This window comes from Trematomus bernacchii, unplaced genomic scaffold, assembly GCF_902827165.1.
Source record: "Trematomus bernacchii unplaced genomic scaffold, fTreBer1.1, whole genome shotgun sequence".
NCBI lineage: Eukaryota > Metazoa > Chordata > Actinopteri > Perciformes > Nototheniidae > Trematomus > Trematomus bernacchii.
The window spans coordinates 14218504-14236265 of NW_022988043.1; the positions used below are offsets into that span (position 1 = coordinate 14218504).

At 38.8% G+C, this 17762-nt stretch overlaps 2 protein-coding genes across 2 annotated transcripts; one reads left to right on the forward strand and one right to left on the reverse strand.

The window, feature by feature from the left end:
- Positions 1 to 252: 252 nt before the first annotated feature.
- lrrc8ab (leucine rich repeat containing 8 VRAC subunit Ab) lies at positions 253 to 10572 on the reverse strand. The gene is made up of 4 exons (XM_034118642.1): positions 10453 to 10572; positions 9706 to 9831; positions 4527 to 6645; positions 253 to 4361 (listed from the first exon to the last, which is right to left on the reverse strand). The coding sequence occupies exons 3-4, from the start codon at positions 6636 to 6638 to the stop codon at positions 4086 to 4088; spliced, it is 2388 nt and encodes a 795-aa protein (XP_033974533.1). The 5' UTR covers positions 6639 to 6645; positions 9706 to 9831; positions 10453 to 10572; the 3' UTR covers positions 253 to 4085.
- Positions 10573 to 10593: 21 nt separating this feature from the next.
- Positions 10594 to 17054, forward strand: hscb (HscB mitochondrial iron-sulfur cluster cochaperone). Its single transcript, XM_034118648.1, has 6 exons — positions 10594 to 11092; positions 11196 to 11292; positions 14390 to 14479; positions 14626 to 14770; positions 16622 to 16669; positions 16801 to 17054. Exons 1-6 carry the CDS (start codon positions 10725 to 10727, stop codon positions 16893 to 16895), a joined length of 843 nt encoding a protein of 280 aa, XP_033974539.1. The 5' UTR covers positions 10594 to 10724; the 3' UTR covers positions 16896 to 17054.
- Positions 17055 to 17762: the final 708 nt, after the last annotated feature.

Consider the following 17762-nt stretch of genomic DNA (forward strand, 5'->3'; position numbering starts at 1 on the left):
AGTCCCCAAAACTTCCCCTTTACGTGTAACATACAACGTTTTTTTTAGTATTTCTCTATTTGAGAATGTTAAGATTTATAATTGGATACATTGGTTAAATATAATAATTACGCAAAAAAAAAGGCAAAAACAGCCTGAAATATTTAATGTTAAAAAAATATCCTTTACCCAACAAAAATATTGAAATACCAAAATAGGAGAGAATCAATATTCACAACATTTAAAAGTTTCCCCAAAAGACACAAGGACAAATTAGGTCAACCAAGTTTATTTCGTTTTATCTGGAGGGGATGCGGTGTAGGAGATGATGGGACACATGCTCAAACAGAACACTCACTGTAACATCATTCTTGTCAATACCGATACACTGATGACATGTCTTATTAAGGAAAAATTAAGGATTAGATTAGAGTTGGGAAACATTGAAAAAAAGAATTTGTACCCAAGAACATTGAATTTAAGAGATGAACATTGTGGAGTGAGGGTCTCATCACGCCAACATACATACATACACATGGATAACACTATCATACACACTTCATCCATGCTAACCATGAATAACTCATCGTTCTGAAACACTACAGCTTACTTTGTAAATGGTCATTGAGGAAAACACAGAATCAACGTTAAACCAAGTGTCTTGAAAAACACAAACATTTAGTTTGAGCCAGCAGTCAATATTAAATACACCAAACTAGAAAAAGAATGTATAGAAATGCATATAAAACTGTAACTGTATAAAACAATTGTTTAAATTAATAAAAAATACCAGGTGTAATTAAAAATAGGCAATTAACTAAAAAAAGAAGTGAGTACTAGCTGGCTTCCTGAGAAATTTAGTTATATTGTATAATACTAATAGCTGTCAAAATAAAAAAAATAATATTAGTCCAAATCATAAAAAAGGGAGGGAAAGACAGAACAAAATATTAACAATGACCTAATCTATAAAATGTTCCTAGCAACCTACACAAAGTCCTTTTAATGTACTGACCCTTTACTTGCAGTGCTCACTGAAACACTTCACATGTAGTTGATTGTCTTAGTCTGTGGTGTATTGCCGAGTGTGCTATTTCAAATGCTCCAGCTGTGACGTAAAGGGAAATACTTTCAAATAAAATGTGAAATACCTATCTAATATCATTTCAATCTTATGACTGGCAGTTATTTAGTCAAACCTTTCCATATAGAATAATCAGAAAACATGTGTTGTATACATGAAGTTGTATACCATCGTTTGCATTTGCGTTAACATGTGGGAGAGATGCTATAGTGCAAAAGCAGGAAAAAAGAATGCACATTACAGTACTACATCACTTACTATTACATCGTTTAAATGAAGGCGATATTGCACAATATCGCATAGTGAAACATGTTAATTCAATAAATGTACATAGTTTAAAGTATTCCTATGCTTTTCAATGTAGTTATGTTACTGTATATTGCTACTCTCCAGGTTTTCTTTGCAGTTAGGTTTATTAAAACATAAACTGATTTTATATTTTGTTCTCGGGGTATACATAAGAGCCCGTATTGTGTGCTTTGCTGCGTCAGAGCTGTGCATTGATCTTGTTTTCACCATTTTTAGCAAGGTGCTGCTTACTGTGGCAAAACACAATTGCAGAAAAGTCATTATCAGGCAAAAAGTATTAAACATTTCTCAGAAAATCCACAAACTTTGAAACCAGAAAAACAATTAGATTAGTCCTGAAAAATATGGAGGCCCATGCATGACAGGACAAAACATACAATAATAATGAAAAACATTTCCCAAAACTATGAATAATATAAATCAACAGATTATGACACCAAGTTATGTCCAATCAATGACAAAATCATATTATTTTACTTTCTAGATGGTGGCAACCCAGGACTTACTTTGAGTTCAATTTTAAACAACCCATTGATGAACATTAAACAAAATAGGATATTACTTTGTAATTTCAACTTCTACCTGGTGAAGATGGTTTCCATATGAGGTGAGTTCATCTGGCACACACAATACAAAAAAAAAGCCTGGCATAAATAGTTAATTTAATTCAAATCTAAATCAAACTTAATTTCTTATAACGTGTCACTAAAACATTGAGACAACATATGTATCTTTTATCTGCCCAACTTGATTCCTGGAGTCAAGTATGGTCACAGAGAGGAAAGGAAAAGAAAGTGATGACATTTTAAAAAAACATCACCCTGCAGATGTCTCAACAAAACATAACAGAAATGGTTCACAACAGGAAGAAAGTCATGTGAAAGGGTAACTTTCACATGACTTTGTAGAAACTATCATTTATCTTTACATCTGGTGGAATGTATCTTGTTTATTAAAAGTGTTGAGCTGTTTGAGGTGAAAGCTCAAATGTAACACAGAAATGAAGTTTCAGAAATGGCCCTTTTGGACCTTATTGCATTGTTCTTTCACAAAAATAACTGGTTATTACATTTTCATCCAATATAGCAGTTTCAATAGCTTTAGATTAAATATGTAATTTAACTGCAGGGGAAACATCTACACTGAATATTGCAATACGTTTTGAATGATGCAGTTCAGTGACATTTAATTAACAGAATAACTACACACTTACACTGTTATAACAAATTAAAAATAAAATGAAGGCCAGGTGTTCATAACAGAGATTTTAGGAGATGTTTGGAAATGAACTTGCTATCTGCATAAATCTCAACTATCAGGGCATGCCAGTGGATATGTGCGTCATACCCACCACAGAAAGAGAAATAAACTAGTCTAGTGTTTCAGGTAAGCATCTGCTTCTGTTTTAAGCACATCACTTATACTTGGTGGCTCTTTTCAATGTCAATATAGTGTCATCCTGTATAAACCTCATTCAAATGATTTTGATGCAGACATAACTCATCTTATTCAAAACATCTTCAGCATGTTCCTAAGATTGGTTTGTTTTGTTCTGTGCAATTACTTACAAACAATGTGGATGCAGCATAACCATGAAATAGATGTTGTTCCCACTGAGCAGTATACTGGCAGATAGGGTTGGGTATCTGCTCGTCGATGAGAGGCTCCACAAATGTCCTTTTATGGGAGGGCTATCTTGTAATGCTAGTCAATTAGTTTGCATTAAGTAGAATAACTGATTTTGTTAGTGCTAGGTCAAACACGTTACACAACTTTCTGCAAAAAGTGGCCATCTTCAACCCCCCCCGCACGTAAACTGGCTCCATGTACGATTGCACTTTTTAGTGTTCAGTGTAGTTTACCACATGTTGTGCTGCTACCAAGACTCAGGCCAATCAAAGGCAAATCCTCAGTCTCAACAACATAAGTGACTGTTGACTGAGGGACCCTTCCACATTAAGAAATGCACTCCTGAATCCCTAAACTTTCATTATTTCAACAATTAGCAACAATATATAACATGTTTTGCTTTGATCGAAAGACTTGTAAGATATTATAAGTGAAACATTTAATTGTTTTTCCATAAAAGAATAAGAAAGCCTCCAGCTTGTCATGATTTCAAGATGAACTAAATTGATAACCGGAGAGCGCAGACGGCAAAGGGTTTATTTCCCCATCTGGAAAATATCAAAAAAGTGAAAGATAAAACTAAATATTCCTTTTGGTCCATGCCACACCCTTCTACCAAGTTAATTGGGAAATGGACAATTTGTGTATTCTATCTTGATTAAACAAAGTCTGATATTATAAACACTGTGAACGGTGGGAACTGCCTTTAGGTTTGCCCAGAGTTTTTCATACTTAAATTATCCACCATACCTGAAATGCATAACGTGTAAACTAATCTTGCTGTTCATAATGCCACTGCTACATTACTGCTGGAAAGCATCATCACTGGGTTGTTTTGTGGAGGCCTGAGGGGTTGTTTGTAAAGGAAGGAAACTCAACTGCACAGTCATGAATTAAGATAACAACCTGAAGCCATCAATATTTTGATTATGCTTACTTGTCACTGGTTCTTGATACCCAACCTTACTGGCAGTACACTGCAGCAGTACTCGTCTGCTGCAACAAGCCTTCTGGGACAGTATAGACGCTACAGCCTGTGTCAGGTCCCACTCGGACAGTATCCATTTTATCTCACAGCCACAGTTCAAGCCTGTTCTTTGTCACTTTTCCATAACTGTTCCTTGACCTCCGTGGGCAGGGTGTTGAAGAGGTCCTCCTCCACCACGAGGCCGGTTCTCTTTAGCTGTCGGCACTCGGCCAGCTCCACGGGCAGACACTCCAGACGGTTTCCTCTCAGTTCGAGCTGTGTCAGCCCGGTCAGCTCTCCAAACCGCGATGGCAAAGACTGCAGGCAGTTGTTTCCCAAGTTCAAAGTGCGAAGCTTTTTGCACTGGAACAGCTCATTAGGCAGGCTCTCGATCTATGTTTTTAAGTGAGGAAGGGGTTGTGATAGGATAGAAACGGAGAGGTTTTAGAACTTGTAACTTCAAACATTTTCCAGCAGCAAACAAGCCATAACATAATTTAAAACATGTCAAAATTACACAAGATATAAATGGATCACATTGATTATTAAAGTACTCACCCTGTTAGCGGTCACTGCCAGGTACTGGAGATTCTGGAGGAAGCCAATGTCTGCCGGGATATAGGTCAGGTTGTTATGACTCAGGTCCAAGAAGCGCAGCTTGCGGCAATAAAACAACTGGCTGGGCATCTTCTCGATCTTGTTTCTGTTCAGGTAAAGTTTCTCAAGGTTGGTCAGTGTGCCAATCTGGATGGGGATATAGGCAATCTGGTTGTACCAGAGCTTAAGGCAGACTAGCCGATGAAGGTGCTGGAAGCTGATGATCTCCTCGATGGTCTTAAGGTTGTTGTCCTTCAAATCGATCTCCTGCAAGTTGTGCAAGCTGAAGATTGAGTGTGGTATGCGTTCTAGATCACAGCGAATGAGCTCCAGCTCTGTCAGGTTAACCATCTTCTTCAAGCTGTTGAGCACCATCAGCTTGGTGCCTTCATTATTGACAGAAAGCTTCTGGAGGTGCATGCCCACATCGGTCACCACCTGAGGTAGCTTGGTGAGATTGCTCTTTAGACGAAGAACTTTGAGCCTCTTGAGCTCCCGAAGCCCATCAATGACAATGTAACGGTTGTTCTCGGCGCTGAGATTCCCTGTCAGGTGAAGCTCGCTGAGATTCTTCAGACTGTAGATCCATAAAGGAATCTCTTTGATGTCAGTGAACTTGATGTGCAGGGACTTCAAGTTCTCTCGCAAAAACGCCAAAGCAGGAGCTTCGATTTTGGCCGGTGTGTGGTACAGCCACATCTCTCGCAGGTTGATCAGCTGGGCGATGATCGGCGGGATGGTGACATCGGGGATGAGCTCCAGTTTAAGAACCTCCAGCTCCATCAGGTCAAAAACTGTGTCCGGGATGCCACTTAGCATGAAAAGGTGCAACTCCAACTTCTCCTGAGAGTTCTTGGTAATCCTCTGCCGGAGCTTGTCTAGTGTCCACTCATTGTTGAGGTTAAGTTGCCTCAACTTATTCTCGCTGACTTCCGAGAGGAAGACAGCGAATCGTTTAGAATACAGAGGGTCGTACTGATCGATCATGTGCATCATGAATGCAAAGTCATTCTTAACATCTGGTATGTCACTGTAGCTGCTCTCTTCCCGTATCGACTCAAAGGAATACTTCTTGAGAGAACGCCGAAGCATCCAGCAAAGCGTGTACATGCAGATCAAACCATACACCATTACTAAGCTAATGTAGAAACAGGCTAGGATTTTAAAAAGTGTAGCCAACGGGTGGGCACAACGGTACACACTGTAACCGGTCAGGCTCTCTATATCTACTGAACAGTCAACACTGAACTTAATGTCATGCACATAATACCCTGTATAGCAGATTATAAATATAAACTTGATGACTTTGATGATAGTCTGACGGATGTACAGTCTGTACACGATGTCTCCTTCCTCAACGTGTATTCGGAACTTCTTGACTTTTTCGAACAAGGCTTTTGCCTGTTCACCCTCTTTCTTGTCCAAAACCCCAGTTTCTGTTCTATCTACAATGCCCTGCTCAAAGCGTGTTTTTGTCCTTTGGAGCATAGGAACACTTGCTTCGACATCCTCACTGATAACGGACTCCTTGTGGTCCATTGAGCCGTTCATTTTCATTGGTTTTGGGTCACTCTCTTCAACCACAGTCTCCGACAGTGCCCTCGTCGTCCATGGAGAGTCAAAGCATTTCAGCAAGATGGATACAAAGTGCTCTAGTTTGGAACTTGTCCGTGGAAACTTAAACCAAAAGTTGCTGCAAGCTAGGAAAATAAGAGTGTGGAGTAATACTAGGTAAGGAAAATACTTGGCAAACCAGTGCAGTCTATTCTCATAGCACACAGCATCCACATAGTTGTACTGGTGGCGATCAAGATCATACTGGATTCCTTTGGGTTCCGCGAACAATGATTCGGAGAGGGTAGAATTGAAGTTCTTTTTGCAGGTCTCATTGACCACCCATTTGCAGGGCAGGCAGATCATCTTGTCCTGGGTGACCTGCAGTGTCCCCCCAAACACCGAAATCATTAGCATAACAATGGAGATGTAGTCTGTGAACACATCCCACCATGGTTTCAGGATGCGGTATGCCGGCTGTGTGTCCACAAAGTACCGAAGCTCAGTGATGGGGATCATGGTTAATCTGTGGTGGGGGAGAAAAATTGAGGACATATTCATAACAGAGGAAAGTGCTGTACTGAATTATAATGCCTTGTCAAATAACAGAACACTACTAAAAAGAAAAAGCTCCTACAGCCTAGTCTCTGAACAGCCCTTACCTGAACCACTATACAATACCAAGCCCAAAAATCAATACTACAATGCTAACTATCAAGGTCATACATCAGAACATTGCAGACAACTAATTTGCCAAAAATCTGCCAGGAATAATGAAATAGAGACTGTTGTGACAAACAATTGCCCTTACCGAGTGGGCCAACATATTATTGATTTAACTTTCTTTAAACCGACACAATCAATCTTTGTTTCAAATAGGGTGTCATAGTGGACATGGCCAAATGGCAAACCAGCTATTGATAAAACATAAAGTCAATTTGTCTGCATTTCACTTTATTCCCTATAAGATTATGGTAAATAATTCATGAAGAAAAAAACGAATCTCGCACATGATGTTGTCTTGAAAGTACATGCCGACTGTGCATATAATCAATGATTAATTTAACAGAACAATCCTTTCATATTAGCTTAATGAAGAATAACCTGTGCATCTGTTTTGTATTGGGAGGGCACCTAATTAGCAAGGCAGCATTAAGTCATTTATTTTTCTGGTGCTGTTTATGTCACCTAAACTAATGAAAAAAAGTTTTCTGATACTTAAAGAGATATTCAAAGCTGTCAGTTGTGATGGTGCCTTTACTCTAATTTAAAGAAAAAGTCCTCTAGAAAGTGAACAAATAAGTATCAACATTAGCAGTACTTGGATGGAATTTCATATAATGTGAAAATACTTTATGTGGATATTCTATTTCACTTATTAGGCCGCTGGATAGTTAGCTAACTACTTTGCTACTTCCACCGTGCTTTAATGCAGACTATTGTTATAATTTTGTTACGGGATGCATCAATTGCAAAATTCTGGTATGAAACTAGGGATGCTCCGATCGATCGGCCACCGATCGATATCGGCCGATACTCACTCTCTGCCGATCAATCGGTGCTCTCTAAAAATGCCGATCGCGAGAGCCGATCGCATGACGTAAAATACATGACACTTTTCTCTGTGCGCGGCAAAACAAGCTCGCAAAAATGGCTTCACGAGTCTGGCAGTATTTTAAGGTGTCCGAAAATGACAATAAAATAGCGGTATGCAACGTGTGTGTGAAGCAGAAATCCTGCAGCTCCACCCGCTGTGACGGACCGCTGTGACGGACCGCTGTGACGGACCGCTGAGCGGAGCGAAACACACAAGAGTTAGACCTAACACACTTAGCTATTTTATCTACCTCTGGAACTAGCTAAACTAGTTATAAATATATTTATTCTTCACTGTCGGGTCACTCATTACTGGATCAGTGAGCTGCAGGAGATACTGACAGGCTGTCAGGAGAGAGAGAGAGGGGGAGAGAGAGAGAGGGGGAGAGAGGAAAAGAGAGCGCTTCCGCTCATTTCTCCCGTGTTATTATCCAAAGTGAATGTAAACTTGAATAATGTACTTCATTTGAATGTAATAATTATGTTGGTTGTTGTTTGTGGAAGCGCCAGTGAATGAGCCCCATTAACTGAGTTTTAAACATCACTTTAAATGGAAGATCCCCACTCGATCGGTATCGGCCGATATACTGATTCCGGCGATCGGCCCCAAAATTGGCGATCGGAGCATCCCTATATGAAACTGTTGTTTAAAGTAACAATTTTGCAATAAGCCGACAGCAAGGGTTAGTTTGTCACAAAAGCTGCCTTCATATACTTCTCCTTTCTCCAAGATTAGCCAATAGCTAAATTCAATTGCAATAGTTTCAGCAGGTAGCAGGCAGTTGCTATGCCTATTTATAACACACTAAATAAAATGCATTTACTTTGAACTGAAAAGACAAGATTTGGAACTGAATCCATCAACACTACTGAATACCCATTCAAAGGTTTAGAGCTAAAAAAAAATATTTTTTAGCCTTTAAAATGATATTCTCGCACAATAACAATCAGTCATCATAGTGCCAATATATTATGTTTTAGTAACGTTGCTCTGATCCAGGGTATCACAATACCAACTAGGGCTGGGGCAATATAATAATATTTATATTTAGTAATTATATCCATTAACCATGTTTATGAATGTTCCAGAAAATGTATTGTTATGATTATATCAACATATCATAATCAAAATATTGATGATGTTGAATAAAGTTACCTATACTGGGACCTGCCATCAAACCTGGCCCAAAGGCAACAACACTAATGTTGTTGTTGGTATAAAATATAACCAATCCAAAGAAAAGAAAATCTGAAAAACATAATGTATGTGTAAGGATAGATAAAAAGGCTTTTAATGAACTCGGAAAAATAGGTTCTACTTACAAATCCGTAACGTAAAACACAACAAATCCATTCGTAAACAGTCATGAGCGATCCACAACACAACCTGTTTGGCTGCTGCACATCAGAGAAAGATAAAGAGCCCCATATCAACTCCTAGCCCTGTGTGAGTTTGACACACCCAGAGTTTAAGCTTGAGAAGTCACTCTTCTAAAGATGATGTTCCGTTTTGGCTTGTTTAACCCAAACAACACGGCCGCCAGATGAGCCACCTTTCTCCCTTGCTCTCTATTCTTAGCCATTTCCGTTAATAATACCGAGAGTATTGTCTGTGGGGGCCTTGAGAAGCACCTCCCTCGACCTTCAGGACGAGATCCTGTTTACCTTACAGAAGCTGCTGTCTCCAACTAGTGTCTCTCTGGAATACTTCACCGTCAACTTTTGCACTCCCACAGTCCCCCAAAACACACACCTACACATACACAACAAGAGTCTGGAGTTGGCATTCATCAGAGCCTGTACTTTGTTAGGAAACTATAAAGGCGAGGAGTCGGGACGCCTAGTCTGATCCTGGGCCAAATAGGCATATTTAGCCTGGCCACAGTTAAGAGACACTTAAGCACACATAACTATTACATTGATGTGGTCTAGAAGTATGGTTAGATGATAAAGAAGCACAACAAGCACACTCAGTAAATAAAATAATCACCAGTTTGGAGGTGTTATCTGTGGTCCAGTGCCTGCTGATGATCTTGGTGGACAAGCCACTCTGTGTGTAACCAAAACTCTTCATGGACCATTGCCTCTCCCATAGCCATGGGGGTGAATAGAATACCTGAAAAGGACAATGGTAGATGTTAATTTCGTCCTAGTTGTGGGAGTCCCTAACTTGGGAGTGACATGCTAAGGCAAAAGGTGTACAGAAAGTTACTTGCATGCGTACTACTAATCCAAGTTATGTTTAAACAATACTTTACAGTACATTGCGTGTACTCTTAACTGTGCAATGTATCGTGCCAGTGATATTTGTGTTGTCAGATAGATATATTTATACATTTACATGGATGTATTGAATATCTTCATCGCTCGTAATATTAGCATGGGGCGTCTTTGTCATCTGGCTAGGTAACGTTAGCTGAGCATGCACTTTTTAACAAAAAGTTAAAACCGGATGATTTGTTTGACCATATACAAATAAATAGCGTGACCAGCTGTCTTTGGTAGCTTTGAATGGTATGTGACAACAAACTACGTATCATCACGGACACAAGCAAGAACATTGTTTGATGTAAAAACACGTTAGCAAACTAAGCTAGCCTGCTGTTAGCTAATGAGCTATGTTGACCACCGGCTTTATCTCTGTCTTGGGAAGTTTACATGCCGTCCTACGTTGCAGGTAATATGACAGCGACATGTTGCTAACACGTATTTCAAACTGCTATGATGTTCAACTTACTATGTGGTATGCTGCGGTTAAATCCAACCCTACTTTAATATCAATAGTTGCTAACACATTTCGTTAGCTTTTGCAAACAGCTGCGCTAGCTATGTGTTGTTTTTTCCAGGCAGCACTTCCGCCAAGACGACGGATGGCAGTGTGGTGATTATAACAAACGTAGAAGAAGAACGCGTTTCCGCTCTCTTTCTGGGGGAGATTTGTTATGGTTTTAACTGCAAGGTGAATATCTTATGTTTTGATAGACTGGAAATCAGCTCCTAATTTTGGAAATGTTGTCATACAACTCTTTACGGATTGTGTGCCCATTCCGGGCTTTACTGCACCCAAACTGGCTGATGACAAACCGACAGAGTGTTAATAAAACTGTTACATGTTCAGCACATTGTGTGTCTACCAGCTTCCCAAAGAAGGACACATGGCAAAGACAAAATAACCTCAAACCGACGGGAAATGAAAGAAAGCTACAATACTCGACATATGCAGCCAGTTCACCCAGGAATTACTGCACAGGTCAATTCAAACTGAACTGCTGGAATTGCAAACAGCCTCTCGACCAAACACCTGCATTCTTCTGCTTGACATGCAAAGCAGTCCAGCCCCCAGAAGAAGACACATCATTATTTAACATCATGGATTGGTGAGTATCTAGTCTCATATATCACTGCCTGCTAGGCTGCTATCTTACTCATGTCAGCCTGTGAGCAAAACATTTCGTGTCACCATGTGTTGCCTCTTTTCAGTGACTACAAATTCTCACTGGACACACACAAGCTGCAGAAAAGATACTTGCATCTCCAGCGTTCTCTGCATCCAGACAACTTCAGCCAGAAATCTGTGGTAGGCACGTGGATGTGAGGAGTGATTGTGTTCTGTTAGTATGATTCATGATGAGTTGGTCAAGGGAGTCATTCTTGAAAAATTAGAAAGACGTTTTTTTTTTTAGCAATATAAAAGTCGAACAAACAGTGTTGTAAAGTAACAAGTACATTTACTCAAGTAGCCTACTGTAATTAAGTACAATTTTGACGTACTTACTTTACTTGAGTATTTCCATTTTATGCTTCTTTGTACTTCTACTCCACTACAATTCAAAGGTAAATGGTGTATTTTTACTCCACTACATTTATTTAATACCTTTAGTTATGTTGTGAAATATTATCAACAACACTTAAATAAGACGTTAGTCACACTTTGAGTAACATTCACAAGCTACCCTGCAGTATGCAAAGTAATTAAAACTAGCTGCACCTTTACCAGCTTTGATAAACACATTAAAGCATCAATAATTATAATCAAAACATAAAATATATATTATTCTGAAATGGACCAATCTGCATAATGAGTACTTTTACTTTTGGTACTTTAAGTATATTTTGATGCAATACTTCTGTACTTTTACTTCAGTTACATTTTGAATGCAGGACTTTTACTTGTAACGGAGTATTCCTACACTCTGGTACTTTTACTTTGACTTAAGTACAAGATCTGAGTACTTCTCCCGCCTCTGCGAACAAATAAAAAGAAAAAAGCATTGCTTACGAAAAGAACGAAGGAACACTACAAAACATGATATCGGAAGAAAGGAGTGTAGAACATTGTTGTATTCACAATTAAATACACCTGGGCTTTTCCTACCATGACATGTCAAGATGTTAATTGGGTTAGTTACAAAAGACTTAACATATAAATGGAAAAATAAACAAGGGTGAATTAATGATGGAATTAAGCAGTTTTAAGTGGAGAAGTCATGACAAGTTAAAGGTAGGGTAGGTAAGTTTGAGAAACCGGCTCGAGATACACTTTTTGTTATATTCCATGGAATGCTCTTAACATCCCGATAGCAATGAATATCTTAAGTGCTTTGACAAAAAATCCATTAAAAAATGTCATCTGTGGAAGCCGTAGTACTGTAAAAAGTACGACCAATCATTTTAGCCGGCCCGGCTAAAATAACTGGATGGCCTACCTGCCTGTCAGCCTTCCACAAACTTATCTCGTGCCCTCATTGGTCATGCGCGCGTTCGTGTGTGTTGGAGGAGGGGCTCTATAAGGAAGTGGCAGATTTTCTCCGGTTGTGTATTTTCAAATTCTAGCGATCTCGAGCCGGTTTCTCAAACTTACCTACCCTACCTTTAAGTAACCCAAAAGCAAAGCCAATTGTCTTACAGCTGTGAAGACTTTTTGTATTCTTCATGTACTTCATAACACCTACTGGAGCTGACCTTGGCTATAACAGCTTATTTCCAGTGAAGACTTTTTAATAGAGAAATAATAACTTAAATATCTCAAATAAGCTCTGTAGTTGCGGAAAGTAAATAATAAATTAATAATAAATTTAATTTATATAGCGCTTCTCATCTGCCAAGACAAATCTCGAAGCGCTTGTATAGGGGCTGTCATGGCAGCAACTCGATCGAAAGACCTAGGACTGTGAGTACAATGTAAAATGTCAAGGTGCTTTTTCAAGTCAGAGAAAATAACCACAATTATGTAACCGTGATTTCATCAAGGTTATTTCTCCTTTGGTTACAATACTACACATTTCTAACAGAAAGCCTGTGGAGTGCAGCTTAAAGACATGGGAAATGGGCAGGATGTTTTGGTAGCTTGACCTATACTAAGGACATAAAGTCAGGTTAACTCAGCCTTATATAGAACATCAATAAAAAGCACACAGCAAACTCATGGTGATGCTTTATCATAAGACACTGAAGGAAAAATACAGGAAATAGATCTAATGTTAGTTTGTCCTTTTATCTGGAATGGATGGAGCACTTCCTCTCTGGGAAAAACATCTCCTCATCTTTTCCCCATCAATTTTGATTTGCCACTTTTTATTTGCAGCTAAGTGTACTTTTCTAACACTAGAATCTTGTGTGGAAATCCCATCCAGCCAAATGCACAGTTGATGAGACAATTAGGCCTACATTTCACATTAAATCCTCAAGCCTCAGAAAGAAATAAGACTTGTCCATATAAATCTAAGCAGTTTAAAGTCGAATGTGTTTAAAGGTTATTTTACAAAGTGGTAAATGGTTGACTCGATTTTCACATTATCCACTTTCTCCCTTGTGGATCATTAAAAAAGATGCCTGGCAGTTTAGAAGAATAAGCATTATGAGCAGAAGGAAGACAGAACGTGTTTTGCTTTTCTAATAATTTATTCTGTACACCCAGGTGCAAAAACACAATGCAGAGTGCTGTCATGAATTATATGAAAGCCTAACTCATATTCAGCAGAATGTCAGAGAGAGGAAAGGTAGCGCCTAAATGCTTTATTCACACACAACCTGTCCAATATTGTACTGACTGTGTTTTATTTATTAGCACCTCTGGCCATTTTTTCTTAATTAGACATCTTCTAGCCTTGTGGGTCTTCATCACATATAGAGAACTCATTACTTATACAAGGCCACAAGGCAGCCACCTACTGCACTGGTTGTTATTACAGAAACAGCTCTACACGGTGGGCCCATGGGCCAGTGCTTTAGACTATTGATTTTCACAAGGGCTGACAGACCTGATAGCTGCAAAATGTACTCAGATCTGCCAAACATTTCCAAGATGTTTTCCTCCCTGTCTTGTTTCCACATGTCTGTCGTGTCAAACTTACACCTGCTTCCCTTGAAGGGTCCCAAACTGCCCGACAACAAAGGAGTAGCTGTATGTCATGCACCTAATTGTCAGTATCACCAAGGATTCGGTGTTTAACAAATTGACAGTGGTATAGATTGTTATGACAAGGTGTAAAACATATCATATGTTATTCCCTTTAGTGACAGTTTGATGTGTAACTCTGGATAACGAAACGGTTTGTTGTTCTGAATGCACAACAAACCAATTACTATGCCAATTACTCATATTTTCTTTCCCCTTTTTAAAATGAATGAATATTGATTGAACATTCTTAACTAAACAGAACCCTCTTTTGCAGGAAGAACAGGAGTATTCAGAAAGCTACTCCGCTCTTGTGAACAAAGCTTACCACACACTGCTTAAGCCTTTGAGTCGTGGCCTTTATATGGTGAGTTTTAAATCCCTGACTTAACTTCTAATGGATGGTTTATTTTCATAATGGCTCGCTCTGTCTGTCTGGACGCCTTTTCTTGAGAAACACCGTTCCATATGAAGGAGCTGTTGAGGTTGATGATCTCCCTTTATTTTTTATAGCTGGAGCTGAAGGGAATGGTTATTGAAGAGGGCACAGACTCCGGGGCTGATCCAGAGTTTCTAATGGAGCTGATGGAGATCAATGAAGCCCTTGATGAAGTTAAGACTCCAGAGGAAGCCAATAAGATCGGCCAACACACAAAAGGTAAATAAATATGCCTGTTTGATTTAATGAGTTAGTGTTCATGATTCACGAATTAGCGCAGGTGGACGACTACCAGGTTAATTGGTGCTGAAATATCACATATATTTATTTCAGATTTCTGGTCTAGGTTGACCTCTCGAGGCACTTAAAAGTTAATAAAATCCCCCTTTGGCTGAACTGCTCACTGGTTGAGACTTTCTTAGTATTTTCTTTGATTCCTTGTTATGATTACTATTTCAGTTGTGATGGATTTAGTGTGATCTGGTCACAATATGTTTGGTTTCATACAACAGCTAGCACACCTGAAGCAACTGGTGAATCTCTTTCCAGTGCAACCTAACAAACTCACGTTGTTGGTTTTCAAACTCGGAAATTTGAATCCAGGGATGGAATGGTTGGCTCCACCATTAATGAAGACCAACAGATTCACTTAATGGCTGACCAAAAAGGGCATATAGCATTAATAAATACATTTTGAAATGCCTAGTTACCCACTAGCTGTGAAATTTTAAAAAACAGTCAGTATTGGGCTTCGTAAATTACAAAACATGAAATTCAACAAGCCATTAACGTTTGTCCCCTCTTTAAATGACACATGCAGGTTAGTTAGAATTAACTCCACCAATGGCTTCATAATTACTTTTGCAAAGGTGCACCATATTTTTCTCTCAAGCCAATCAGAGAAGACTCCTCACATTGGTGGAATCTAACAGAAACTATTCTAGTAGAAACAGATACGAAACATGCCCCCCTTTTAAAAAGTAGTACTATATTCCTGACAGTGGCGAGCCGTGAGCTTTATACCTAGGCCCTCTGACCCCCACCCCTTCCCTCGAAAAAAAGAAAAAAAAATAGTTATTACGTCACAGCGTATACTTCAGCGGAATATCAAAACAACGGCCCAGGGTGCAAAACGCATCAATGACAGCGACCCTCTACCACACAAAACAACACCTGTGAACCCAATTTGTGTTCTTTGACATTGAAAATGATATTGCATTGTGTTTGTTACTTTCGTTGCAGTTGTATGTCTTAAGTGTAATTTGGCATGCTTTTATTTTGAAGGCGAGTTCACGCTGTTGACAGGAAGTTGTTGTTGCTATGGAAACAAGAAAAGTTTCACAGCGGGAGGAACTCGTCATAAAGTCCGCGATAATAAAACCCACCCATTTAGAGGGAAGATATGATTGGTCAATTGTACTGTCATTTGACATTACTCTCTCGTTCAGTTACTATAGCGGGCCCTCTGTGAATCGCAGAGAGGCCCGCTATAGTAACTGACATTCAAACAGAGACTGAACAGGCAGATTCGAAGGATTTATTTCTTTGGAAATGTTATTTTATTAAATGAAGTTTTTTTTCGGTAAAACTAATGAAAAATATAACAAAAATAATATTAAAAAAATATATATTTTACATTTTTTTTTTTTTTTTTAATGTTTTTAAATATTATTTTTTGGAATATCTTAGGCCCTCACAGAGGGCCTAGAGGGCCCTGACGGCTCGCCACTGATTCCTGAATGTATGTACAATGCAAAACAAGGGTGAAAACATCAGACAAGCGAACAAAATATACTTGACAGATTCATTTTTGTCTACATGGTTGTGCTTAATTTGTCACTTTTTTCAAACACAATTTTCCTCATATCCATGTGCTACATGGTGGGCACATCCAACTGTGTTAACACAATATGACTCTTTGATTTTTCCAATATGGTTTGTATAACTTCAAACAAAGCAGGTACTCACAGAGGCAGGAGTGCTTTTTAGCTTGTACAAATAAAAAGCACCATATGCGTCTTGTCTTGTTAACACATGCAGAACTGGCACTTTTCTCCTCCTCACTTTCAGGGAAACTGGCAGTCTTGACAGAAGAAATAGACGCTGCCCTCCTTAAAGGTATTATATTCTTTTTCTCTTCCTCCCACTCATTCCTTAGTTTGTTTTGTAGTCTATGCCAAAGCTTTTTTAAAGTAATTAAGTGAGTCAGTTATTGAACCTCCTTTTTCACTCTCTTTTTTCCTTATCAGGAGAACTTCAATCTGCCAAAGCCCTGCTTGCCCAAATGAAATACTTTGCAAACATTGAAGAGAAAGTAAAGGAAAAACTTTCTGAATTCATGTAATTGTACCCCCTATTTAATCGCTATCACTTTGTTGCTTATTTTAAACTAGTTCACAAAGTTTTGAAAAAAACACAAAAGTGAGTGTACATTTGTCATGGGAATATGTAAATATAATATTTAAATGTAATAATAAAACTACTTGTTATGCATAATACACAACTGAATTAATGGTGATTTGTGCTTAATCTTATATTATTTTATTAAAAACTCTTCAGATGTGAGGGTGTAATTGGATGTATACAGTATCTCCCTTGAATTCCAATAATTCAAGCCTAATCATATCCTCTTGTACCTAATGTATCATTCAAAATGACAGAGATATATAATTACCTCTGATTAAATGTGCTGCTCCGAGTGTTTATATGATTATCCTGCCTATCAGTTCAGCATTTTGTCACGTGGGACTGTCATTCAGTTCCTCGGGGCACCTTTAGGTGGAGACATAACACCTTGACAATTATCATGCAGAGGAGCAGGACATGTTGTACAAACTGGATATGAGACCAGAAGGAAGTCCTTTATTGAGGTAGACAACCTATTGAATTATTTATGATGGCTTCGTATGTAGCATTAAAGCTATGATAATTAGGAAGACCCCACTGAATGACTATTACTTGATGAGCCAAAGATCCATGATCTGGGTAAAGTTCCAGCTCATAAATTGATGTGCATTGACCCTGTACACCCCTGCCTGCAGCACACTGATGTGTGCATCAGAATGTAAAATCATCCATCTTCTCACCCATTTGAATCGTTTTTTCAACACCAAAGAGTCATAATCTGTAATTACTTTGCAAATTGGAGCTCCGGTCTCATCAAGGCTTCTGATCCGAGACACTGATACAGGTGTAATCTCACCGAAAAAAA